The sequence below is a fragment of the Penicillium bovifimosum genome (genome assembly GCF_028826915.1).
Source record: "Penicillium bovifimosum strain IBT 22155 chromosome Unknown utg000004l_segment0_segment0, whole genome shotgun sequence".
In the NCBI taxonomy this organism is placed as follows: Eukaryota; Fungi; Ascomycota; class Eurotiomycetes; order Eurotiales; family Aspergillaceae; genus Penicillium; species Penicillium bovifimosum.
This window is the reverse complement of record NW_026622713.1, coordinates 1,508,260-1,534,012: the sequence shown is the minus strand read 5'-3', so window position 1 is coordinate 1,534,012 and position 25,753 is coordinate 1,508,260. Positions and strand designations below refer to the sequence as shown.

At 50.7% G+C, this 25,753-nt stretch overlaps 8 protein-coding genes across 8 annotated transcripts; 3 read left to right on the top strand and 5 right to left on the bottom strand.

Annotated features, from left to right (window-relative positions):
• Positions 1-1,949: 1,949 nt before the first annotated feature.
• Positions 1,950-4,118, bottom strand: nop9 (RNA-binding RNA processing protein NOP9; the record flags this gene model as incomplete). The annotated part of the gene is made up of 1 exon (XM_056665633.1): positions 1,950-4,118. One exon carries the CDS (start codon positions 4,116-4,118, stop codon positions 1,950-1,952), a length of 2,169 nt encoding a protein of 722 aa, XP_056522583.1.
• Positions 4,119-4,339: 221 nt separating this feature from the next.
• N7515_004888 (RCC1 domain-containing protein) lies at positions 4,340-6,067 on the bottom strand (the record flags this gene model as incomplete). Its single annotated transcript, XM_056665632.1, has 1 exon — positions 4,340-6,067. The coding sequence occupies one exon, from the start codon at positions 6,065-6,067 to the stop codon at positions 4,340-4,342; it is 1,728 nt and encodes a 575-aa protein (XP_056522582.1).
• A 277-nt stretch (positions 6,068-6,344) lies between these two features.
• N7515_004887 (Golgi transport complex subunit COG3) lies at positions 6,345-8,877 on the top strand (the record flags this gene model as incomplete). The annotated part of the gene is made up of 4 exons (XM_056665631.1): positions 6,345-6,568; positions 6,622-6,961; positions 7,014-8,033; positions 8,095-8,877. 4 exons carry the CDS (start codon positions 6,345-6,347, stop codon positions 8,875-8,877), a joined length of 2,367 nt encoding a protein of 788 aa, XP_056522581.1.
• Positions 8,878-9,263: 386 nt separating this feature from the next.
• bck1 (uncharacterized protein) lies at positions 9,264-14,132 on the bottom strand (the record flags this gene model as incomplete). Its single annotated transcript, XM_056665630.1, has 3 exons — positions 9,264-9,384; positions 9,442-11,224; positions 11,279-14,132. The coding sequence occupies 3 exons, from the start codon at positions 14,130-14,132 to the stop codon at positions 9,264-9,266; spliced, it is 4,758 nt and encodes a 1,585-aa protein (XP_056522580.1).
• A 1,137-nt stretch (positions 14,133-15,269) lies between these two features.
• Positions 15,270-17,185, bottom strand: N7515_004885 (Major facilitator superfamily domain general substrate transporter; the record flags this gene model as incomplete). Its single annotated transcript, XM_056665629.1, has 3 exons — positions 15,270-16,204; positions 16,257-16,870; positions 16,926-17,185. The coding sequence occupies 3 exons, from the start codon at positions 17,183-17,185 to the stop codon at positions 15,270-15,272; spliced, it is 1,809 nt and encodes a 602-aa protein (XP_056522579.1).
• Positions 17,186-18,520: 1,335 nt separating this feature from the next.
• On the bottom strand, positions 18,521-20,403 carry N7515_004884 (alpha-keto acid decarboxylase family protein; the record flags this gene model as incomplete). Its single annotated transcript, XM_056665628.1, has 4 exons — positions 18,521-18,604; positions 18,656-18,863; positions 18,923-20,150; positions 20,211-20,403. 4 exons carry the CDS (start codon positions 20,401-20,403, stop codon positions 18,521-18,523), a joined length of 1,713 nt encoding a protein of 570 aa, XP_056522578.1.
• A 423-nt stretch (positions 20,404-20,826) lies between these two features.
• Positions 20,827-22,011, top strand: N7515_004883 (THUMP domain-containing protein; the record flags this gene model as incomplete). The annotated part of the gene is made up of 6 exons (XM_056665627.1): positions 20,827-20,859; positions 20,923-21,051; positions 21,114-21,264; positions 21,348-21,562; positions 21,697-21,837; positions 21,889-22,011. 6 exons carry the CDS (start codon positions 20,827-20,829, stop codon positions 22,009-22,011), a joined length of 792 nt encoding a protein of 263 aa, XP_056522577.1.
• Positions 22,012-24,325: 2,314 nt separating this feature from the next.
• On the top strand, positions 24,326-25,434 carry N7515_004882 (phosphotransferase family protein; the record flags this gene model as incomplete). The annotated part of the gene is made up of 2 exons (XM_056665626.1): positions 24,326-25,242; positions 25,305-25,434. 2 exons carry the CDS (start codon positions 24,326-24,328, stop codon positions 25,432-25,434), a joined length of 1,047 nt encoding a protein of 348 aa, XP_056522576.1.
• Positions 25,435-25,753: the final 319 nt, after the last annotated feature.

Below are 25,753 nucleotides of genomic sequence, written 5' to 3'. Positions count from 1 at the left end.
GGTTTTGCTATACACCGATATAAGTCAACTTGGCGGCGATATCGTATGCAGCAGCGCCCATATACCCAGCTATCCCCAATCCAAAGAATACTAGTACTGAAAGTGGCTTGATGTAAGTGATGACCCTCACTCCCAAATTCTCGAGGAAGAGCATGACAAAGCACATCGCCAGGAGTCTGGGTGTGGAGATCAAGATATTCTTCCGAGACCATTTTAGTTCAGAACGTAACCGCAGGATCGTCAATAAATGTGCGTCGAGGAGAATTCGGCTCAGTAGAACAAGGCCTAGAAAGTACGAAGGTGTGATCGAAAGACGAGGGTTCTTCGACAATGGCATTACACCCCAATGCACGCAAACGACGGCAAAGAATAAAGGAGAGCTCAGAGAAATATAGCGAGGTGACCTCTTTGCACCCCTCATTGATAAAACGAGCGACTATGAAAAGAAGAGCGGTTAGAATACCGATCATAAAGTTTAGTATTGCTCTACAAACCTCTGACAAGATATGTATAACTGGGAGGCCAGCCGACCATGGGGGTGGAACGAGCCAAGTCAAGAACAAGCCGAGCCCTCCTATTATTGCCGCAAGAAAGGCAGCATGCGTCCAAGAAGTTTCAAATCGGCCTAGATCTTTGCTGTATCGTGCAAAAGTTCCACGACGAACAGCTACGCCAGGGGAGATATTGCGCTTCTCAAGCCTATCTAGGATATAGCCGAGGAGCCCGTAAAGCATGAAGCCTCCAGCCAATAATAACAACGCGTGCCTTGAACATAAGCCCGATTCCTTTGCATTCCATGACCAGATGGCGCATAATATGATGGAAGCCAAGAAAATCAAGCGTTGAGACACGACGTTATGAAATTTTCGAATGAGAGCACGGTTGAATGTTAACACAACAGCAAAGGCATCCATAACCACTGTGAAACAAAGCCCAAACCAGATATCTATAGAAATCTGTTGTAACGACCTTTCAACATTGGCCTTCTTGGCGCGGTCAATATGTTTGGATATTGTTGCTCTCAATGATGAACTCAGCTTAGGCTCGGGGATACTTGCGGCCAGAGGGTTAAAGTAGACGGGTACGGCCGCCACTTTGCTGGCCAAAACAAGCCAGAGAATAAATTGAACTATGGCAATGATCTCAAGGAGCCAAAAGACCAAAACTCGACGGTCTTTTAGGTTGGTGAGTGTCAGCGTATCGTTTACCAATGGCCGCATAATTTCAACTTTCATGTGAGCGGATGACCTCGCAGAGCGAATAGATTTCTCAGGGTTTCAAAAAGTGAAAGAAGACTGAAAGAAGACTGAAAAGGTCTTAGCAAGGGTGTTTTAAAGCCTTTATCAAGCAAGGGGCAACTAATCAGTACCAGATCTACACATAAACAAATGCTAGGGAGAGATGAGTGCTTATTATCAATGAGTTCTATTTAATACGTTGTCAAGATCGGAAATTGATCGCCAATAAACTGAACAGATCGGTAGATCCGAAGATCAGGCAGGATCCTTCGCCCTTTTTGCGCGTACGAATGATCGGCCGCTACGATTTACAGAAGTCGGTGTGATTTTCTCCTAGGAATATAAACTCTTTACTTCACAACAAGGTTTAAGGATTTACTAGCGTGATATCAAAGCGCCAATAAGTACCAATAATCTATTCCGGGAGTCACTAGTTAGGCTCGCAAGATATTACTAGTAGAATAGGACTCACGTCCACTAACTAGCGGAATCGAGCAGTGAGAATATTGAAAACAGTCTCCGCGCTGAACAATGTTATTATAAGCTCGTTGCCAAAGAGAATGAGCAACCAATCAGAGAAGGAGGATTCTGCCAAGTGGGAATTTCGGCCGTAGTATAGGCATCGCAATATTAGAAGTCACTCCAACGCCTTTTGTTGATCTAAATACATGTACATTTCGTCTGTTATATGATCCTATCTGGTATCCTTGCTCACTTAGCATCTCTGCTAGCCACCGCAGTTTGATTGGCACCAGTGGCACCAGCATCAGCTGCTTCACGGGCAGCTGCATATCGAGCTCGCGCCTGTTCAAGCTTCGACTTAGGACGTTCAGCACCTTCAACGGCCGCATCTCGCTCCTCGAGACCCTTGGCCTTGTAAGCCCAATCGCGCCTCCGGCGCTTGAACAGATCCATTGACCAGTTTCGCCAGACTGCCCGACCCACGAAGGAATCGCGGAGCTCTTGTTCATGTTGCTCAAGTTCTTGCGCCATTCGCTCCTTGACGAAGAAGATGTCCTTGGTTGCGGACCAGAGCGCATCCACTACGTGTGATCCGCTGCTGCTCAATGCGAGAGGTGTGAGATGGCCCTGGAAGCGGGTGGTGAGTTGTCGGCGGATCTGAGGCGTGGAGGTGGTGGAAGTCAAGGCCTGCTGGAGAACACGAGATGTTGTAGGTTCTTGGGCGAGTTGTGCGATGGTTTCGGATGTTTGGGCGAGAAGGGCCGTGTAGACGATTTGGCTCATCGGGCCCGGAACCGTCAGCATTGCCTGGACGAGGAGAGAGGCATGCAATTTCTCTGCTTTCTCGGCCGCGGATATCGGAGGCGGACCACGTGGCTTGCGATCCTTACCGTCGGTTGCTGCGTCCATATCATGATCTTCGGATTTTGAAGCAACGTTCTCTGAGATGTTGAACTTGAGCATCTGCTGCAATCTGATGATGGGGTCTGCACTGTAAGCAGCCTCGAGTGCTTCGGCGAGGGGCTTGGTGTCGATACCACGGACCATAGCCCGCTCAATCAAGACCTTGGGAACAACGAGCCTCGACCGTTCAATGAGACCGGGGATCTCGGGGATAATGTTGGTCATAGCAATCTTCAAGTCATCTTTGCCGAGTCGTTCCAATATCCGAAGAACCACGTACCCAGCGGTGCTGTTGCGCGAGAGAGAGCCGATGCGGTCACCCAAGTTGTTTCTGTACAGGTTCTTGAATGCTTTACCGGGGAGATATCGCACCATCGTTTCCAACAAGCGAGAACCGACCGGATCGTAGAGAAGACCTCGAATAAAGATGCCGCTCTCGGATTCTTCCTCAAACGACTCATCAGGAACCAGTCTGCGGATGGTCGACTTGGGGTCTTTAGCGCTAGACTTCCCAAAGTGCGAAAGCTCCAGGAACAAAAGCACCTGGAGCACGGGATTTCCAACAGGATGCGTGGCCAAGGCGCGAAGATAAACGTCGTCAAGACCGGCAACCATATCGGTCATGATCTTTTTCAGTGTCGGCTCAAAGGACTCAGGAACAGTGTGCTTTTCCTTCTTGGTCTTTCCCACCTTCTCCTCTCCCTGAATAGTAGGAATTTCGAGTCGCTCCTTCTTGCGACTTGCGACAAAGGACTCATTTGACGTGACATCCACCGGCTCGCCTGCAAGGACCAGCAGTAGCACACGAATAGTATGCGACGCAAACCGTTCCGTCAAAAGATAACCCCAGTTGTTCTTCAGTTCCTCGACAACACTCATGAACATGTCGGCGAGCGACTGTTCCGGCTCCTCCTCTCCCCCTTCCGAGTCCTTCGGCCGAGGCTTCGTCTTCTGCATGACCGCAGGCCCAGCGTGAATGAATAGGGTCTCACAACAATGACTCGCAAATCGGTGTTGCACCAAGTGAAGGAAGTGGCCGATGAACTTGCTGAATATCCGGCGCAGTTGCGGAGGATTTGACATCGAGATCAATTTCTCCATGAGTCTTGAACAACCCTGACTGCAGGCAATCTTCAATTCCTTGCCACTGGCTTCCGCGTATACACTGTCGACAAACAAGCTGCGCTCTTCGGCGTCCTGGAACTGATTGAGCTCCAGCATTTCGTTGGCGCGCGAAAAGTATTCCGACTCCTCCTCGTCCAGAAGACCGTAGAAGACCATATCGCCACTGTTGTCAGGTACCTCACCCTCGGGTGCCTCGCCCTGGTCCAGGGGAATATAGTCCCCATTTTCTTCGAAACCGGCAGCGTCGTTGGTCTCGTCTGCCTCGCCGGCTGAGGGCTTCAATCGCTTCGCAACGGGGGCATCGGGGTCTTCCTGGAATTTCCGCTTTGATTCATCTTTCTCCGCTTTTTTCTCGGCCCTGCGGCCTCTCTTCTGTTGTTCACGAGGCATTATGGCGTTGTGTTGAGAGAGGATGGACCTGAAGCGCTGGAATTTTTTTTCGATAAGCGGTGGTCCAAGCGTCCTCACGGCGATAAGTGTTTGGTCTGTTTGCAACCGCCATTCTACTTCGTATCAGACCAAAACAATGGAATTATGAGTTGAGCAAAAGAATAATTATTGAATTTCGTATGGCGTCACTAGTATACAGGTTTGTTTTTCACTTGACCACTTCAAATGGCAGAATAAATGGCAGAGACATGGCGTCCACATTCAACACGCTGTTCCATGCTCACATTGCGCTTCCCAACCTTGCCCTTATGACGGGGAATGACTTGCAATCGCGCCTCAGCCTGGGTTTTCTTGTTTTCAGGTGGTGCACTGATGTACACAGGCTTAGACTGGTTGCTTCGCTTTCCTGTTCCCAGCTGGAAATGTTCATTGCCTCCCCACCAGAGGGCATCGTAGCCGAAGTCTTTAGATTGATCTAAAGAGTCCTTGGCACCCTTGCTGACGCTGGCTTTGTTGTCTAGGATAGCAGAGACATGTGTTGTACCGACCGACATGGTCCGAATGCGGATAGGGGTCACTTGGTTGGTCTTTTCATCATACTCATTCATGCCACTCAAGGCTTTTACTTTGGTGGGCGAATCCTGCAAGTGAATCCATTTGCCATTGCCAAGAGTGCCCCATATACCCCTACCACAGGACCATGTGTCTGCAGTCACGCTTCCGAGATCGCGAACATCGGTGGCATTCTCCTCAGGCCCCAGGACGCGTTGGGCATCCACGGTGAAGAAGGTGTTGGCGCCACCAGCAGCAATGCTTGTTACCTTGGGCACGTAAAGGTTCCTTTTATATAACTTTTCCACCTTCAGAGAGAAAGGGGCATCCTTGAAAGGCCTCTCCGGTTCAAACTCGACGCCCAGTTGGCCAAATGAGTTGTCACCGAAGGCAAACATACGGCCATCTTTGCTTAGCGCCAGGGAATGGTAGTCACCTGTGGCAATTTGAACAATCTTGGTATCCTTCAGTGCAGTGACTTCATGGCAGAAGTCTGCTGGTCCCTTGGGTCTGGTGGACCAGGTAAGCTTCTCTACACCAAGCTGACCAAGAGAGGGATAATTCTCGGTGGATGATGCCGCAGAGAAGACCCGGCCAGAACTTGTAAGAAGTAGCACATGCTCCAGACCACCACTGATCGCAGTGACCTTTTCACCCAGCTTCAAGGATGGGTTCAGTACACGATAGCTCAGGTCAGACTGATTGGACCAGAGTGGAACCCAAGAGCTTTCTTTCAGTTTCGGCCCCGTGCGTTGCTCGTCCTTGGACATGGGCAATGAGTATACAGTGCCATCTGAGGATAGCGCAATGACACGACTCTCGGACAGAGCAAGCGAGGTCAGGTTCTTGCCGGTCAAAGTCGCTGTGGGCTGGTATTCCGTCTCCGAGAACCCCTTGCCCCATTGAACCAGATCTCCATTCTCTGTGATTGCTGCACCGGTCTTTTCCTCGATCTTGAGATCTCTCAACACCTGACCATCAAAGTATTTGAAGCGGCGCGGGGTCTTGATGTCGGTTTCTTTGGACCCCGGATCAACCACTTTATAGACGTTTGAGCCCCAGGTGTGAACGGCAGGGCTTTTCAGACTTCGCTTTTCTTGGACGAAGTCGGCTCGAAGGTCGTTGGGGTTAACGGGCTCCTGCTTCGTAACCACCGAGGGATTTGTCCAAGCCTCCTTTCCTCCGGTCAGGTATGAGTATCCCAGAAAGGCTGCAGTTCCTGTCACGGCAAATCCGATGGAATTGCGAATCCAGTGTGGAGATGGATCTGATTTCCGCGATTGACTACTAGCAAATCGGTGCCATGGCGCATTCAGTGGCTGGGCTGCCGGCGATCTGAGCGACCGAAGAGCGACAACGGATTGCGTCGCGGGCCGTCGCATCCGAGTTGACAACATTGTAGATGATTGCTGGAACACCAGCTAGAGCATGTCAAAGCTGCAAATGTAAAATTGGTTTCCGGGGAAAGCTCGAAAAGCCGCGCCTGTGATTTGCTGCGGCAGATCCAGGCGGGATCTCATGGCAGAATCATCTCAACTGTGGGACTCGGAGTTGACCAGATCGCAGTGCGGCTCCGATATCCAAACTTTGGCCCGAGCCTTACTGGACAAATTCCGTTGCGAGATATGAACTACAGGCTCCCTCCTGTAACAATTTTTGGGCCCTGACTGCACCATGCCTTCCACAAAGCAGCAGCGTGCCCGTCGCCAGACCGCTCCCTCTGGTCCGCCGCGCAAACCAACCGCCAGCGAAACCAAATCTAGTCTACAGGCAGTGGATGAGAAACTGCCTGTCTCCACTGAGTGGACAGCGCCAGGGTGGAATAATGAACTCGAGTTTTCACAGTGGCTCAATGGCGTCAAGGACGATCTGATCGAGGAGAGCTACGACGAGTACCAGTACGCTTGACATCGGACCGTTGTTGCGCATTTACTGATTGGGCTTTATCTAGAAACTGCTTGGACGAACTTGAACAATCGAAGGAGCATATTGAAGAGATATTGGCGAACACCTTGACCTTGTTGGATGATCTATCCAGCTTATCGCAATCATTCAAATCGGTCGAGACCCAAACGTCGAACTTCGAGAAACAATGCGAAGGACTTCTGTCTGCCCAGGAACGGGATACAAAGCTTGCCAACAACATTCAAAACAACCTTCACTACTATGACTTCCTAGACCCCGCCTCACGACGTCTCAATGCCCCCGGCGCAGGAAACACAGTCCGCGATAAGGAGTTCTCAGATATGTTGAGGCGTCTGGACGTGTGCTTGGACTACATGGAAAGACATGTGAGTACCCGAGTCCTGGATAACAATGCGCGCATTGCTAATCTTAATGCAGCCGGAGCAAAAAGAGGCAGAGGTCTACCGCTCGCGATACCGGCTATTGCTAACGCGTGCCTTGACACTTATCCGAGGAAACTTCGTCTCTGCACTCAAAGATATCTATCAGAATGTGTCCAAAAAGATTTCGGACCAGCAATTGAATGACACAGCCTTGTCCGCTCTCCTGTACGCCAAATTCAGAGTCGGGGCACCTGAACTGAAACAGATTGGAGTCGAAATCCAAAAGAGAGCTGTGCCACCACTCAACCTAGATCAAAATAACGAAGCCGAATATCAAAGTCTGATGAATGAGCTGCACAGTAACTACTCAGCTACCCGGGCGAAGTTGATCGTTCCGCTGGCTCGGAAGAAGCTCGGCGAGATCACCCAGACGCCGAGTTCGTCCAAGGACCTAGCGGCATTTTCTCGTGCTAGTATCAGCTATGTTCGCGGCCTGTGTTTAGATGAATACGATTTATGGGGGGAGTGGTTTCACGGGCAAGGAGGTTTATATGACTTCCTCGAAACGCTCTGCGAACCACTCTACGACCATCTCCGCCCACGGATCATCCACGAGTCTGACATCGTCAGGCTATGTCAATTGTGCAGTCTGCTACAGACTCGCTATTTCTCAGACCCAGAAGAAGAACCGCAGCCAGTGGAGACAAACCACCTCGACTTCTCCATATTAATCCAGCCAGCTCTGCAAGATGTCCAGTCCCGACTTGTCTTCCGTGCTTTGGCCGTCCTGCGCGATGAAATCGAGCGGTACAAACCCCGCCCAGAAGACATCGATTACCCCATGCGCAATCGACAGGTCTCCCTGACCGTCTCAGACACCCAGATCTCAGGCAAGAAAGATACATCCGCGGACACACTGATCGATATGACCGGCAAGCAAGGCGATGATGCAGATGAATCTGCGCAGGAACCAGACGGCAAATGGGACTTTGAAACCCAGACTGCCCTAAAGGGCTGGTACCCGACTCTGCGAAAAGCAATCTGGCTATTGAGCCGGATTTACCGTCTAGTCAATGTAAGAGATCTATTCTCCTTCCCAGCCCTAATTTCCAAACCCCATACTGACCAATAACCAGTCCACCGTCTTCGACGACCTAGCCCACCAAATAGTCCACCAAACCACCCTCTCCCTCCAGAGCGCCAGCACCCTAATCGCAGCCAAAGCCACACCAGCCGACAGCCAGCTCTTCCTAATGAGCCACCTCCTAATCCTGAAGCAACAAATCGTCGCCTTCGACATCGAATTCGTCGCCGCCGCCGAAGTCTCCTTCGACTTCTCCGGCGTCACAAACACCTTCTGGGAACTACGCGAGCGCGGCGGCCTCTTCAATCCACGCAACCTAATGCGTCTCGTCGGGCACGGTCTCATCCCCCGCGTCGTGGAGAACATGCTAGACGCGAAGGTCGAGCTGGATGGACGACTTCGCACGGTCATCAACGACTTCATCAATGCGTTTGCGGCGCGCATGACTGCCTCGCTGCCTGCTAAATTCGTCGATGTTCGCAATCTGGCGCGCGGCGAACTCATTCTTCCTTCTTGTCGCACTATTGAGAAAGAGGTGCCGGTGCTGCGGAAGGTGTTGAATGAGTATATTGATGATACGCGGATGAAGGAGACGCTTGTTGGTGCGGTGCAGGATCGCACGATTCAGATTTATGAGGATTTCTTTGAGAAGTATACTTCCTCTGAGAAAGGGAAAGGCAACTTTGTCAGTAAGAAGGGGAAGGGGAGGGACGATGCCGTCTGGGATGTTAACACGTTTGCTGAATGGTGCGAGGGGGTTTTCCGTGTTGGCGTCACTGGGTTGCAAGCTGAAATCCCTGAGGATGATGATGACGTGCTAAGTGACAGATCCTAAGGAAAGACGAGTGTGATTTGAATGTCTGCATCTCCAGCATAGATACCTTGTAGAATTGAGCACTTTGGTACATGTATACACACCGCAATTGTCACATTATCCTGGAATCTCAGACGGCGAGTCTCTATTGAGTCGTAATGGTCCTCAGTCAAACAACGAACGATGGAAGAAATATTTCTTCGGTTCTTATGAGAAAATGATTAATTACAACCATAGAAGAAGGTATGTACAGCTGACCGAAAAAAGGCTGGAAACAGGATCTTCAAGCTTGCAAAGAAGAAAGGGTATGTACGGTCCATAGGGCAAAGCGCAAAGTCATGATAGTTACTCCAAGCTCAATCCAAAAAAAAAAAAACCAGAAAACCAGAAAACCAGACGTAAAGGCCTCAAAGAACATCACGAATCTTAGCGTACAGTTCCGTGTCTGAGAAGTTGTAGTTTGCATCCGCTTCACAGAAGGGATGGCGATTCAGCAAGGTTCCAGCAGTAGGGCGTTCAGAAGAGTCACTGGGGAGAAAATGTTAATAAGGCGAATAGAAAGAAGAAAAAGGACACAAAACCCACATTGTAAAGCAGTCGTACATAAACGCCAGAGCCGCGGGAGTGATATTCATAGACACATCGTCGGGAATTGGCGGAGACTGACTTAGACTGCCGAGCTTGAAGATAGCGCCGATGGCCTCTTCCTTGCTCCACGGTCGACGGCCAGCAAACATCTCCAGCACCACACAGCCGAGGGACCAGATATCGACCTTGGCGCTGTAACCCTGGCCCTGGGACTGGATGACCTCCGGTGCCATCCAGAAGACGGAGCCCTGCATGGAGTTGGACGAGTCGTTGCCGTAGATGTCGTCTGTTTTCTTTGAGATGCCGAAATCGGAGATTTTGCACGTTCCATCCAGATCCAGCAGGATGTTATCTGCTTTCAGGTCGCGGTGGAGGATTCCTTTGTCGTGCAGGTACGCCAGTCCGTCGAGGGTTTGCCTAGTCAGAGACCTCACGACGCTTTCTTCGAATTTGCCGTGCTTGCGGAGACAGCTTCCGACGGATCCACCAGAGATATACTCTAGGTAGATGGAGATGGAGAACTCGCCACGCTCGCAGCCGAGATACTGCACGATGTTGGGGTGTTCGAGGTGCTGCATTGTGTCGATTTCCTGATCCAGAGCGGCGACCATTTCCTTGATGCGGTCCTTGTCTGCGCCTGCAATTCGCGGGTTGATCTCGACCAGCTTGACTGCCAAGACTTCTCCGTTGTCCGCGTTCATGCCTAGGTAAACCCGGCCGTAAGTGCCCTTGCCGATAAGCTGACCGCGGATGATGCGGAAGGTGGGCTGTCGCTGGGGAACAGGCCCGGTGTTTGGTGTCACTTGGGCGTTATTTTGCGGGATGGGATCGAGCTGGCTGATTCGGGTACCGGGCCGGGGCCTGATTTGCATGATTTTGGCGCCGAACATCTTTGTGCTCTTTCGGCGCAGAAGATCACCCGATCGTTGAGGCCCGGCAGGGCCGATGCTTTTCGTCCGGTTCGCTCCCTGGGCCACCTGTCGAATGGATTTCATGCGACCCAGCCCTCCGCCACCGACGCCGCCACGGGCGAGCTTCTGCCGAGCAAAGTTGGCAGGCTCGGGTGGTCTCACAGTCGCTGTATCGCCTGCATGGGAACTGCTACTGGCAATAGGATGCGGCATAGGTGATGACGTTTCCTTTCTCGGGTCTAGTTCGGCATTGGCAGCCTTGCTATTTGGTGATGATGGCTCGTCCAAGTAAGGAGCGTCAAGATCAACGTCGGGGAAGAAGTCGTCAAGGTGGTCGATGACGCCTTCAACGGCAGGTCTGCTTGCCCAAATGTCTCGGCCAAATGACTCTGGTCGTAGTCCAGACCTCTCATCTTCAGGCGACGCTGGTCCCCACGTGCTGGAAACCGGTTCCTTCCCATCAGATGCTTCTGCACCAGAGCTGGGGCCGGCAGTACTCGGGGATTTGAATCTGACGGACAGTCTCGATGTGAGTTGATCTCTGGTGTCTACCGTGAGCGATGGCCGTTCAGACTTCTTTTCAGGCTCATTTTGTGCCACTTCCGACTCTTCCTTGGCTCTCGAGGGTCGGACTTGGAACAGGCCATCGTCGGAGTCATCATCAGAATCGTCCTGCTCTTGTTGTGGTTGAGGGGTTCGCTGGAAAGAAACTTGGTTCTCTTCAAAATCGAATTCTGGACCGAATGACTTGCGGGATTGCAAGGCTGGTCTCGGTGACTCATTCGAAGCAGGCTTTTCGGGTAATTGGTTTGCAAACGAAACTGGTGGTTTCTCGGGCTCTGTGGCCGTCCAGGACCGGCTTGAAGAGTCTGATGAGAAGTTAGCAAGACGATTCATCCGCGTTGCATCAAACATATACTAACCTCGAGTAGTTTGACTGGAGTAAGTTCCAGCGGAGTCAAAAGACCCAGGTCGGTCAGACTCCGAGCTTGCACTGTCTCTAGTATTGGGTGAAGGTCTAGATGAGGCCGGAACCGAAGGTAACGGCGTGCCCACGGCACTTGTGATGCGGCCAACACTGGCGATTGCAGCCCCCAAAGACGGCTGGACCCGCTTGTCGCGATGCTCACGAGTCGTAGGTCTCCTGCTGAGAGAATTGACCTTTGTAAGGGTGTTAGATTCGATTGGCGCTGTTGGAGGCTTGCGAAGCGGCACGAGTGTGTCTCCCTTCTTTTCGTCGTAAGGCGAGAGACGAGGACTATCAAAATCGATAACTTTCTCACGCCTGTAACCGGTATCACTGTAAGCATTTTTATTTTGCTGATGCTGCGGCGTTTTGGAAAGCAAATATTGCTTTTGCTTTCGCTCCACCTCCCGAAGATGTTCCTCATGGCGAGCTTGCAGATCGTTCTCATCAAACCCAGATACCTGGCTTCCGTCGTGTGCAGGGTCCCCTGAGGCTGTCTTCACTGGCGAAGATTTGGGAGGGTTGTGACGAGGGGCTAATGACGGGGAATCCGGGATGGTACGATGTGGTGATAATCGGTTTAAGGCGTCTTCATCCAGCGGTTTCCTATGAACTTGGTGTATTGTAGTGGGAGACATGTTGAGCTTGTCTGTGAATGAGACTCCAAGGCCATCCACTCTGGAAGTACCAGATAGGCTAGGAAGCACTGGAGTTCCTCGGACAAAAATCTTCAGGGACCCGTATGCATCTGACTTGCTTCGACGCGAGTGCGCGAGGCTTGCATCGCTCAAAGCATCCTCATGTTCGCTTTGCCCGGGTTCGGTGAGATAAAACTGGGCACTGGTTGTATCAACGCCCATGGTCTGGCAGATCCCGGTACGCAATGACTCAATGGACTCCATGTCGGAGATATCAACCAAACGAAAGTTTAAGCCATCCATAGTGACAAAGACCCATCTCTTCGTCTTTGCGGTCCCCGTAGATGGACGCTCCCCAACCGACATGTCGCTAGAGTTGAAGGCAGGCTTTGAGTATGGGAGATAAGCCTCATTTGGACGAGTCTCTGGGCTGGTCGTAGGAGACGAGTCTTCCTGCGGTTGGTCGGGAGATGGTTGGCTGTAATTGGCAGCCTTCGATTTCTTCTTCAGAATATTGGAGAAAAAGCCCTTGCTATGTTCCTTGGAATACGAAGAAGTCTGTTCACTCCACTGCCGACTAGATGCATCTTGAGGGGAGGGACGAGGACCATCTTGGCCCTGCCGGCGAGCTTCGTAGTACCGGCCAGTAGCGCCTCGACTGAATCCGGGTATGGACTCAGTACTATTGCCCCGAGAGTGCTCATATGGCCTCATCGTCAAATCCCCGGTAGATGCCGAGAAAGGCCCCGAATAAGCGGAAGCGGGCTGCAGGGATGGGCTGCCACTTTTCGGGCTTTCTTCATGTGGTCGAAGACTCGATCCTTGAAAAATCCCCGATTCACTGCCAACGGACGGGCTCTGGCGTCGATGGTCACTGTTGATTCCCGACAACGCATTCCGAGTATATTCTGACCGCAGATAGTCTGACCGTGGCCAGTTGTCGCGTGCTGGAGATTCGTTGTACCTCGGAGAATCGTGACCCGACGGCACAGGCATGGTGACCGAACGTTGCCCAATCTGCTTTTGGCCCTGGTTGGAGGCATGCAAGGCGCTCAGATGGTCTGGGCTCACATCGTTGACACCGGGTACAGGGCCAGCAGAACGTGGCTCGGGAAATTGGTGGGAAAAGTAAGCGGGACTGCTCTCAGGAAACGCAGTCGCGGGCCCCTGTGTCTGATTCAGTGGTGTGGAGACCGTGTAGTCTTGCGGTCCCTCGTGAATTTGACGGATCAATTTGCGCATACGCTTTCCTTCATCTCTCTCCCGGCCAGGCTCCCACTTCTTGCCACTCTTGCCGACCTCTTTTGCCAACTGGGGGTAAACTACTTGATGCATTTTGCCAAGATTTCCTCGTCCACCGGATCCCAGTCCCAGCTCAAGAAAATCAGCCCCTTGGAGTTCCAAGGATTTGAACGTCTCCTGCCAGTCATTGGAGAATTGATTCTTCGCGAGCCAGAGAAGCACCCGGTCCAGTGGCCACTGAATTGCTGCCTCGCTGTGGGATAACCCACCCAGCGAAGCGCCGCTATTATTGTGACGATGACTTGATGCCTTGGTGAGCTCGGTGTTTTGAGTAGTAGGCTGTTGCTGCGGGCTGTCGCTGGAGGTCAATTCATGAATATTGCCATGGAGAGCGTAAGGCGAAGCAATAGTGCGACCCCCTGGAGTCTGCGGGAGGGTTGAGTCTGTTTTGTACGGAATCGAAGTATTAATGTGATCATGCATTTGGCTGAGACCCATCCGTTGTCTCTCGGCATTGGTGTGCGCATAGGGATCATATGGCGCAGCCCGTCCATGAGAGTCGAACAATCCCGGAATACCGACGCCAATAGTATCGTTCCCGGGAATATATGTTGCGGAAGTCAAAGCTTGATCATGGCGCGGAGGTATTATTGACAACTGGGCTGGAGAGCGGCCGTATCCCATATGTTGACTCGGTGCGGGGGCAAGAGGCGGCGGTGGTGGAAAGCCCGGGTTCAGCGGCGGTCTTCCCCAATTTTGCTGCCACCCTGACGTTGATCCATATGTCGCGCCCGGAGGTGGTCCAGGAGGAGGTGGCGGCACCAGCGTTTGGGGTTGTGACGGATGTCGAGGCGGAGGCGGAGGCAGGTTCATGTGTTGTGCTTGAGAAGCAGGCGGAGGCCCCGGTACATACTGCTGGCGTCCATCCATTGTAAATTCCGGTATAGAGAATCTGCGATCCTTTTGGGTGTGGTTCTAACTTGCTGTTCTGGCTGCGAAGCCCAGAAGTCGGTGCGGGCGGAGGATTTTCGGGGTTGTCCAGGCGTGATCATCGACGTATCATGATGGGCATGCCACAAACAAACGAGGGGTCGGGTGTGAGATTTGAGGGCCGGAGAGTGAAGCGCGGTGTTCGCCGTGGTCGGGAAAGTAAAAATGAAACGAGTTCAGGTCCTCGGTGCGTGTGTTGACATGGTTCGATTCGGCGTCCCCGATATTACCACAGCGCTTGGGATTGCGGAATAGACCGATTTCGCGAGAGGGGCTGGTACAGGGGCTGGTACAAGGTCCAAGCAATAGCAAGTCAGGCAATGAACAGTAGTAGAATCTTGACACTGCACTCAGTACATAATCAATCGCCTAAAGAGAATCTTCGAGGGCGATGCGCGTAGGTCGATAGGTCGATCGGAAGGCTGATCGAATGACAAAATGCAAGTGGAAGCGAGCGCAGAACACGCCACAACTCCTTGCCTCCGACGTTTTCTGGAACAAATGCAGCTGACCACAATCTTGGTGGTGAAGGGATAAGATCAAAAGATGATACGAAGTACTACTATTGCTTTGATGTGAGGGATCATCACGTGGCCCCGCTCGATCGGTCCGCTCTTTTCCCCGACTCTGCTGCCCACTCAACGATAAATTAACCTATTTTCTCGTATTTGTTCACCCCTTTACGGTCTTTACCCTCTTCAACCCCTCAACCATCACCATGCACGGCCCTGCAATCTCCCAATCTCACCTTCTGTGGCCCGTGACCTTTCTGTTATGCGCCAATGACAACCCTGTGGCGTCTTTCCAAGTGACTGGAGATCTGTTTTTACAAATAGGTAAGGTATGATCTTCCTTGGATGTAGATTCAGATACTACCAGTACCAGTACACTTCGGTATCCAGTACATAGCCAGTCCATAAATGTACTGGTCTTGAGAAACACGACTTGTCGATGAAGTCAGGTATATTGTAGGGTCAAGCAACTAGTAGACTGTAGGAACTAGTTGAGTGGCTGCCAACCATACACTGCCCGTTCTTATACATAGAATCGAGCCCGAGTCTTGGTAAAGACGTCGACCTAAAGGACAGTACCCTTGTTTTGCGCCTTATCCACCCTATAATTCCTCCACATAGCGATACACGGAATACCAAGGACGAGAATAGCCGTCGCAGCAATGCAGCCATTCTTCTGACTGTAGCCATAAGCAAAATTGATCGCATCACGCTCCTCAGTGCCGGGCGCAAATTTCATTTGGGCAAGATATCCACCAGCATAGATAGCCGCCCACTGGTCCTTTGCCCTTTCGGGGAGAGCTTTGCGCAGACCCTCGGGGAAGGTGTTGGCATAGATGGCAGCCGAGACAGCATAGCCGACGGCACCACCCAAGTTTGAGGCGAGTGAAACCAGCGAGATCATCATGGGGATACCCTCACGGTCAGAGGCGCACATGACGGCCATCTGCTCACCGATGACCAGCATGCCACCAGCGAAAGCAATAAAGATCTGACACATGATCACATAGCCGATGTCGCCGTCCGAGCCGCGGAAGTGAATCATCAAGCCTGCGCCGAGGGTCATCAGAGGTAGGGCAAAGCAGAGGCAGGTGTACTTGAACTCTTTCACGTAGCGGATCCAAACACCGAAAACCGCAGACCAGAAGCAGGAGCCCACGGTGTAGATCGCGGTCATGTAGCCGGTCGTCGGAACATCGAGGTTGTATACGACCATCACGAAGTAGTAGAAGTAGAGATCCCAGGAGTAGAAGCTGAAGAAGAGGATGGCTGCAAGACAAGAGGCGCCGAGGACGGTGCGGTCTCGGAAGAGTTGGTAGGGGATGAAGTGGGTGCGAGCGAACCACTTTTCCCATGCTGCGAAGACGAAGAAGAGTAGGAATCCAATGACAAGAGGGGCAATGAAGGAAGCCTCCCCGTATTGGGTTCGGCCGTAGTTGGCCAAGCTGAACGGCAGGAGGAACAAAATGAAAGCCGCCATTAGGATGAGGGCACCGATGACTGTAAATTTGGTCAGTGTCTTGTCAAGTACAGAGGGGACATCTGTACTCACTGTCGAACTCATGCAGGTAATGAGCGACGGACTGCATAGTTGTCCGGCCGCTCGTTGGGCGTCGCAAGATACCCATCTTCCGGGCCTTGCTCTCATAGTACTTGAATACACCGGCCAGAGGTAGGAAGACAAAGGGCATGATGATAGCAAAGGAACCATAGGCCCATCGCCAATTCCCACCGGCCAAGAAACTCTTGGCAGCCAAGGGGCCCGTGAACGAAGTGCAGATGAAGGGAGTTGACGCAAAGGCGAAGGCGAAGGCACGGTTGCGCAGACCCGAAGTATCGGCAATGAAGATATCCAGGATAATATAGATAGCATCATATCCAACCCAGTAAAGAACATAGCCAGCAGCGTAACTGTTGGGGTTGTTACAAGAAGCTAGAATGATCATACCGACAATATACACGGCCGTGAAGATGATCAGACCTTCAGCACGACCCCACAGGGTCAAGACTTTTCCAATGGGTAGCTTGAGCACTCCACCGACGATACTTGCCAAGATGCTGGCTGTGCTGACCTGGGAAGCATTCTGGAAATTAGAATAGGCATAGTAGAGAACGTTGGACCCGATGGAGGAATGCAGTGCCAGCATGAAAAAGCAGACCCAGATCCTAGGTATTTATGTTAGAGTTCAGTATTTCCGATGTTGGTTTTTCTGCTACTTACCAGGCATAGGTCGCGTATACAGCCTTCTTGCTCCACACCAAAGCAACCGCCTCGGCCTTGCGTACACCATCGGCAGTATTTGAGGTGACCTCATCCGGGTGCTCCTGGATCTCTTTCTCCGCAAGATCCAAGTTGGTCAAGCCATCATCCACCCTGTTCTGCTCCACGTTGAGATGGGACTTTTCATTCTCTCCAGTTGGACGCAAGTCTTCGACTACAACGTTGTCCTTTCGACCACGCGTCAGATTCATGACACCCATGGTATACAGACGGGGTCAGGCCTTTTCGCTCTTTACTTGAGTTGAAGAGAGACCGGAAGCTGAAGAAAGAAAAGGGAAAGTCAATGGATAATCCGGGGATGCAGCTATATATGGATCACGGGAAAAGTTTTCAAAAATTCTTTCAGTTCTATGGAAGCCAGGCACCATGAGAGACTGGCCGAGAACGCTTCAGCCAAGCTGGAGAAAGATCAGATAACTGATTCCAAGGATTTTACGGTACAGGCATGACGCCTCCAAACGACTTAGCGTTGGAATTACACCAATTAAGTCTTCAATTGGATTATGCCAATGTTGTTCCGGCTAAATGATTGGTTTGGGAATAGAGAACGGACCCATCGGCGAGGACAAACTTTTCCGCCAGAGTTCAGCTAGTTAAATACCTACCGAGAATGGAACAAGCTCGCCGGCAGTTGCGGCAGGCTGGACATTTCCCGTCTGGCTTTGTTCTCAGAATTCGCTTGGTATAGTAGCGGATACAATGCAGATGGGAGGAACAACCTTATTGACATCAAATCCATACACAGTAGGTGGTGAAAACGAGGCAATCTCGAGGCCCGCACTGGTTGGCTAGACCCAAGACCACTCAACATCTAACCCGGCGACTCCGGATAACAGCTGATCTGGTGAGCGCCAAGGTTTTATTTCATTTTCGCTCAATTCCCATGTGTTACTAGTGGCACGACTCCAGGAACAAATACCCGGCCGAGAGGTGGTTTCGCCAAACTAAGACAAAAATCATTGCTTCCAAGGTTGGAGGTGGAGTGCATGAACAATGGGCCTGGAAAAAAGAAAAAAGAAATCTGACATCGGAATTACCCGTGTGCCATCTTATCAGATGAAGATTATCAGATCGATAAGCGTCACTTGAGGTATTCTCCGCCCGAATTTTCTGAATGTATCGGAACTAAGGTCCGTCTGGTTTCTGGCTATGGAAAACATGCAATTATTTCGGTATGACGCTGGATATTATTATTCTATTCCATAGTACATTCTCCTAATAAAAACAGAATAACTAGTTTCCCGCACCCTACTACACCCTACTCGCACCCGTACGCCGACAACACCCTCGCGTATCCTCTCGAATACTAGCTCAAATCCTGAACTTTCAAGTTAGCCTTATACTTGTCTTTGCGAATTGAGTCACTATTTGAGTGTTAAAGCATTTACGCAATTTGAAAAAGAATCTGGGCCATCAGGCCCTGTCATTTGAGCAGCTATCCTATTGAAACAAACACCCTAAAAAGAGACAACGGATTCGAGATTGCTTTTGCATTGCTTTCGTGTGCATCATAATACTTTCGCAGTCCGAGCAGCTTACTTGTTACGGTTCGCAGCGGCCTCGGCAGTCAACTTCAAGCCGGCAGGGGCATCCTCGCGAGGCATGTACAGCTCGACCAGCTATATAACGCGTTAGCAGAACGTTCACATGGTCCCGGAGTGGAGACTTACCCGAAGCTTGTCAGACACGTTAAAGTCATTATCGGCGAACAGCTTCTTGAGTTCATCACGGGTCTTGATTCGGTAGCCCTGGTAGTTTTCTTTCCCACCGAAGGCCTTGGGAATGTCGGCGAATTCCCAAGGCTGGATGTCATTGTATCCTGCATCCCATCCGTGGATGTATCGCTCGATGGTGTAGCCTTCGTTGCAGATGACAAAGCTAATAATAGTTAGCATATGATACGTAGATGGTAGGGCTTGAGTTGAAGGGTTACTGACACAATAGGATTCAACTTGTTTCTGAGGATTGTGCTTAGTTCCTGCACCGTCAGCTGCATACTCCCATCGCCGATGAAGAGAATAGTTCGGCGGCCTCCCTCCTCCTTTGCGGCGAGAGCAGCCCCCTGGCAGGCTCCCATAGAATAGCCAATACTGCCCCAAAGGACTTGGCTTATGGCAGTAACATGCGCAGGGAAGCGGGTATCCCAAATACCAAAGTTGGCAGTGCCAGTCTCCGTCAAAACAATGTCTTTCTCTTTGAGCCACTGTCCCACGATCGGCCACAGCCATTTGTGGGTGATAATCTGATCGTTCGACGTTTTCTCGCTCTCGGGCAGTATGTTCGTGAGTGCAGGAGCCGGAGCAGGAGACAGAGGGTTCATCTTCTGGATGACCTTTCGCAAAACACCCTTCATGTTGATGTCGGGATATTCCGAGTACCGCACTCGGACAAAGGTGCTGTGGAAGTCAATGGTATTCAGTTGTCCGATGCGGTAAGTGAATCCGGTGGTGTTAAAATCGGACTTGATCGCTCCAATGCTCAGAATCAGGTCGGATGACTCTACTGCATCGCTGACTCCAGGGTTAGAACCATTGCCAGCATAAACACCACCGAAATTCTTGTGGGTCTCATTAACGGCACCCTTGCCCATTGGAGTCACGAAGGTTGGCATGCCAGACTTCTCCACCAAATCGCGCACTTCCTCTAGAACGCGGTGGCGAATAGCACAGGCATCAACCACAATGACGGGATTCTTTGCACTATGAAGATACTTCAGGACAACGTTGACCACGTAATCCTCCTTCTCCGGGTCATTCTTAGGCAGTGAAAGGTCAATAGGTGTCTTCAGGCGATCACCGTCAACCTTTGCACCGACAATATCAGTGGGAAGAGTGATGTAAACAGGACGGCTGCGGATCCAGCATTCGCGAATCGCACTGTCGATGAGTGTTGCTGCATCCTGGGAGTTGTTCAGGCGTGCGACATAGCAAGAGACGCCTTCGCTCATTTTATTGAAGACATTAAAGTCACCGTTTCCAAGAGTATGATGCAGTAACATTCCATCCTTCTGCGACTTTGTGGTGGGTTGGCCAACGATATGGATGACTGGAACAAATTCGGAGTATGCGCCTGCGATAGCGTTGAGAGCGGACAGCTCACCGACGCCGAACGTCGTGACCAGGGCGCTGATACCTTTCACGCGCGCATAGCCATCGGCCGCGTATCCTACAAAGAGGCAAATGTGAGATCCAGATCAATTGCTGATTTATGTCAGGTGTAACTTACCGGCATTGAGTTCATTGCAGTTTCCAACCCATTTGAGACCAGCCTTGGACAGGTAATCCAATGCGACCAGGTTGTAGTCACCGGGGACACCATGCAACGAGCGAATTCCGATCTCATGAAGACGCCGAAACAAGTACTCGGCGACATCCACGGGATTCTTGAGCTCCCTAGTCACAATATCGGTAGACGCCATGATTGATATGTCAGAAATGGAGGGGAAATTGAGGAGAGATGAAGAGAAGAAGAGCAAAAGAAGAAGAAGAAGAAGAAGAATGTCCTGATAAGTTGAGAAGGTGAGACCACTTTTAACTACGTCACAGATTTGATGTCATACAATTGTCCCACTTGATTGCAAGTTATGCAACACAAATACTTACGTTCACTGCTATCTATGATCAGCTCAGTTAAAGTTATTGTATTATACATACCAGGACCAAAGCAACTTGTCTATGGAGTATAGTAAACAGCACATGATAAGTTGAAGCTCTGAGCTCTCGATCACCGTCTTGCCCCAATCAAAGCTCCCGGGCCGACCACACAAAACTCCGATCCCCCCACCATCGACATTATTTTTGGTATCAAACCCAGTTTGATCGTCTATTAAGGGAAAAGAGCAATGCCTAAAAGTCAGTTCTCAAAGAAGAGAAAGGTGAGCAATTGATGAATTGACGCATTTAGAAGCAAATCCTGACAGAGTGTTAATGACTGGCAGGGTGGTTCGAAATGGCAGAATCAGCCAAGTCGTGTCGCCATTGAAACAGGAGATGTTGGCGTCTTTCTGACATGCGATATGGGCAAAGAAAAGAAATGTCTGACGGAGGCAATCGACATTTTTTCTCAGGTGAAACTTGCCTCTTCCAAGATCATACGGTCTGGCTCGCCGCCCGCTGACTTGACACTTAGGCCATCGAGGGCACTGGACAGCAAGAGGAAGAAGAGCAAGACACCGACGACGAAGATATTGAGGCCCAGATCCGAAGGGAACTAGAGGGTCTACAGCCCAGCAAAGACAAAACTCGTCAATTTCAGCCTGTGCAGATGGATATGCCATGTGGTACGTCTATGATTGATTCAAAAAGCGAAAGAAAAAAAAAATGCTCGGCCCTCAAATTGCGTATTGTTGCTAATCTTCGACAGTGGTATTTATGCGTCTTGATCCCTCAATAGAGCCGGTGCAGCTAGTCCACCGTCTGTGTAGCGAGGCCTACGCCAATCCGGAGATCAAAAAGAGTCGATGGATTAAGCGCATGCACCCAGTCACGTCAGTTCGCAAGACTTTGAGTGTGGATCTGGAGGCTTTTGCAAAAGAGATCCTGAAACCCCATTTTCATTCGGGGGGGGCACCAAAGACGGTGAGTTCGGCCGCCTTTCCCCCTCCTGTGAGGCTTTAGGCAGCCGGAGATCCTACGGGATTTGGGGCAATACCCGCCAACGAATCCCGGAGGGGTACTGCCGTTAACGTATCGCTGATCTTGTATGGATTTAGTATGCCATCCGGCCTACTGTGCGAGGCAACTCCAAGCTTAACCGGGACGTTATCATCAAGGTCGTGGCCGACGTGGTTGGACCCGAACACCCAGTAAATTTAACAAACTATGACTTGATGATCCTTGTTGATGTTGCCCAGGTGAGTACTTGGGAAGTCCTTTCTACTGAATTGTTGACTGACTCGTCGCAGAATGTTATTGGCATGAGTGTAGTGCAAGGCGATTATGACAAGCTGAAGCGGTTCAACCTGGCTGAAATCTACGATCCTTCGCCGAAAGAGGCAACACCCAAGTCCACTGAGGCAAAGTCTTAGTCTCAATGATACGTGATTATTATACGCACCAACTGCTTAGAATCTCATGTCGTAATCACAATCACTTTTGAGAACTTATATGGTAGGCGCGTGGCTTCCGTTCCCTACAAACTGTCGCTGCATGATATAGCTGGCCAATGTACCGAATACCTGTTCACAGTACGATCTTGAGAAAGCACCTTGGAGCCTTAAACTTCTATCCCGCTTACTTTCACCAACCACCCGACAGCTTCTGTCCTCTTCCTTCGGCCTTGTCATTCATTTTTTGGCCGCCTGCTGACTTGTATGTCCATCTTCTTTGTTCCATGTCCGTCTAGACTCTAGAGGCAGAAGGAGGCGACCATAGTTGTGGAGCGCATAGAAGATCACATGCTGTATGACACAAAGGCGTTGTGCAAGGCCGCCAGCGACAATATGCTGCACTTAACTGATCGTATGTAGGACAGCGTCCTGGGGTCCTGGTGGTGGAACGCACACACACACAGTGGGAGGACCTTTGGGGCAATGGAGGAATATGAAGAATTGGGACACAAACCTTTCTTGGGGGCTCTGGTCAGCTCGCCTCCTTAAAATCACGTACCTACCGGTGGCTCTCCCCTATTTGGGGAACTGGTCTATCTATCTCAGCGATTGGGTCCCGGCGCCAGCCAGCCAATGGGTATTTCACCCCTTGATAAGTCATAACCTTGGATAGAGGTATCTATTCTCGTATATCTCCGACACCTACGGAGTAGAAGGTTGAGCGATGATCCAGATTCCAGACTCCAGTCTTTTGAGGACTGATACCCAAATCAACCTACACACATTTTGGCCAATGGCAATTTGCATAGACAAGTAAAGATTGCATGACACACGGAAGAGTCGTTTGTCCGCATAGGTGAAACCTTTGTATCAAGTTCATTCATATGGTTCCTGCAACCTTGAGACGCCGCACCTTACGGTATGCCAAGCCTAGTGCTAGATATACTGGCTTCACCGCTCTTAATCTGATGATTTCAGATCCATCGAATAGTTCAATCTTGAATGTCTTGTAGCTGGTCCTTGATCAGTTGAATTTACCTGACAAATCACTGCATCTTGCTTGCCCTATTTGGCACACTAAATGCCCCTCCTTCTTCCCCTTTCCACGCCGTTGAAGATGCTAACCTCGGGCCGTGACCGAGCTCATGCAGCCACAAAGCCGTTCCGGAGATAGCCTAGCCCAGGTGGCTTCGGTGACATTTACACGATCCCGGAGTAAGTTCGAGCCGACAGTTCGTATCTAAGCAGCGTCATGAAACAACGGGGAGATATTTACAGAATGGGGCCTAAGTCAACAGGAAGTGACACACCTATGAAACGTTGGAATGACATGCATTCAATATTAAGAGTCAAAACTCCAGCCGTTAGCTTGCATAAGGGCTAAGATTTAAGTGGAGAAGCAAGAAGGAAGAGGTGTTTCAGGTGGTCCAAGCAACCGGTAGCGATGGTTGTGCACGGAAGAATAGACCGATCAAGACTAGCAGGAGAGTCAAAATCAGCACAAAAGGCATCGGAAACATAAAATAGGAAGCGAAGGAACAGACGGACTACCGAGAAGAACACATCGAAGTTCTCTGATCCTGGCGATCTATGGGGACTTCGGCAAGGAGGGACTGTGATTGGGTACAGCGGCGGGTGCTCGGATGGCGATTTTTCTTAGAGCGGGATCCTTAGGCGAGACGGGCTTCACTTTAATTTATTTGATGGACTTAATTTATAAGATATCCATAATTCTTCTTAAATCAGAGCCAATCTGACAGCAGCGGTTTGGAGACTCTCGCTTGTGAATACTTTCCCAGCCAAACATCTTCCACCATTTAGAGAACCCGGTCGTCAAGCTCGGATACGAACCGAGTCCCTTTCGGCAAGGGACCCCATGGCTCGCGTGGATAAACGAAGTAGATATTATGGCGCTGAGAAATGTGCCTGTGGTCGCTTTCCTTTCCATTGCGGTTACGTATGCATGCAACCATGGCGCTCTGCCCCGTTGATATTCAACGATCTCTACTAAAGACGGTTTCTTAAGCGAGTGCTCTATCATTCTGGAAGCCTGCTCCGAGATGCCAAGATTAGATTGGGCTCGCAGTATGCCTTTCAGAACCATCCCCCCGGACTTCGGAGACATATTTGCGTCCTTGTTCGCTTAAAGGTCCAGGGACTGTGACAGCCTTCCTCGTACATCATCCACTGTGGGCCAGTGTCTTTCCCAAAGTCCATGAGCCGTCGATAGCCTCCCCCGTTCATATAGCAACCTGTCCTGTCGACCAGTATCTTCCCCGTCGGATAGATCAAGATGCAACAGCTTGACGTAAAAAGATGGTCGACGATGCCGTCAATCATGGAAACAAATGGCCATGGCAATTCTTTCCGTCATCAGACTCATGCCGCCGAGGCAGAAGACTACTATAGACTGGATGATGCCCTCTCTCTATTGTTTCCTTCGACAGTCTATGTGCAGCGCTCACGTACAATCTTCGGCCACATTCATTCGTTGCGGTTACTGATCCTATCGAACGGAGCACGTTTATTGCTGAAGGGGTCTCCATCGTCAAGAACCGCTCTTCTTCGCCGTGAGCGGTCGTTCCTCGAGACCGAAGCGCAATTTCTCTCTCTTCTTGGCCAAAGCGCAAACCCTTGTATACCTCAGCTCTATCATTATGATCCTCATGGAAGACTTCTGGGTTCTGCCTACTTGGTCCGTCAGTACATAAGAGGGAAAAGTCTTTCGGAGATGGAAGGCGAGCTCACTACCCAGCAAAGAGACGGTATCGATCGCCATTTGGGTTTTTTGGTGAGCACCATTGGGCACAATGCAGCTCCAGGGTTCGGGTCTTTACAGCAAGTGGCACTCGGCGCAGGAAGATCCTCCTGGAGAGAAGTATTCTGTACCCTGTGTGAAGGCGTACTTCGCGACGCCGAAGACATGTTCATCCACCTTCCTTACTCGGAGATCCGACACGAGCTCAATCGCTTGGCACCTGCGCTCGAAGAGGTCACGTTACCACGGCTTGTGGTGGTGGACTTTGGTCGACCCTCACATGTCCTACTGAATGAAGAGTCCAAACAACTATCCGGGGTTGTGGACTTTAGCAGCGCCCTCTGGGGTGATGTGTTGATGGCAGAAATATTCGCAAGCCCATCACCGGCGGTCTTGCAAGGAGCAGGGATGCCGCTAACGAGAACAAGGGCGGAAAAGGTTCGGCTGGTCTTGTATGTGCTTGAAAACTCTTCCTCTCTCTGGAGTAAATGTGCTAACATGTCTTCCAATCTAGATATGCATGCTACCGGCTGGTTTCCCAGATCACCGTGCAGTACTATCGAAACCGAGACGAGACGAGCGAATTTGCTGCGCGGAGACGATTGACGACCACAATTGCGGAAATGACGAGACTTGTACTATGACACGACGACTTTCATTGGCGCTTTGCATATTCGACGTGATGCTGGAATGATCATCATTAGACTGTTTCTGTTGCATAGCGATATATCCTTTCAGCGGGCATATGGAGTTGCATGTATCTCGGAGTTCTATTTCTTTCCTATATTGTTAGCATCTCTAAATGAAAACCAACATTCTCAAGGAGAAAGAATCAATTGTATGAAACATAGATCTAGCTAACCATCAACATCGTGGGGAAAGGGGAATGGAAAGAATTTAGTTGCCTTGAATGCCAAGTCGCCATGGCGAACGATAAGGGCGGAGCGGGGCAGATCCGTCTTT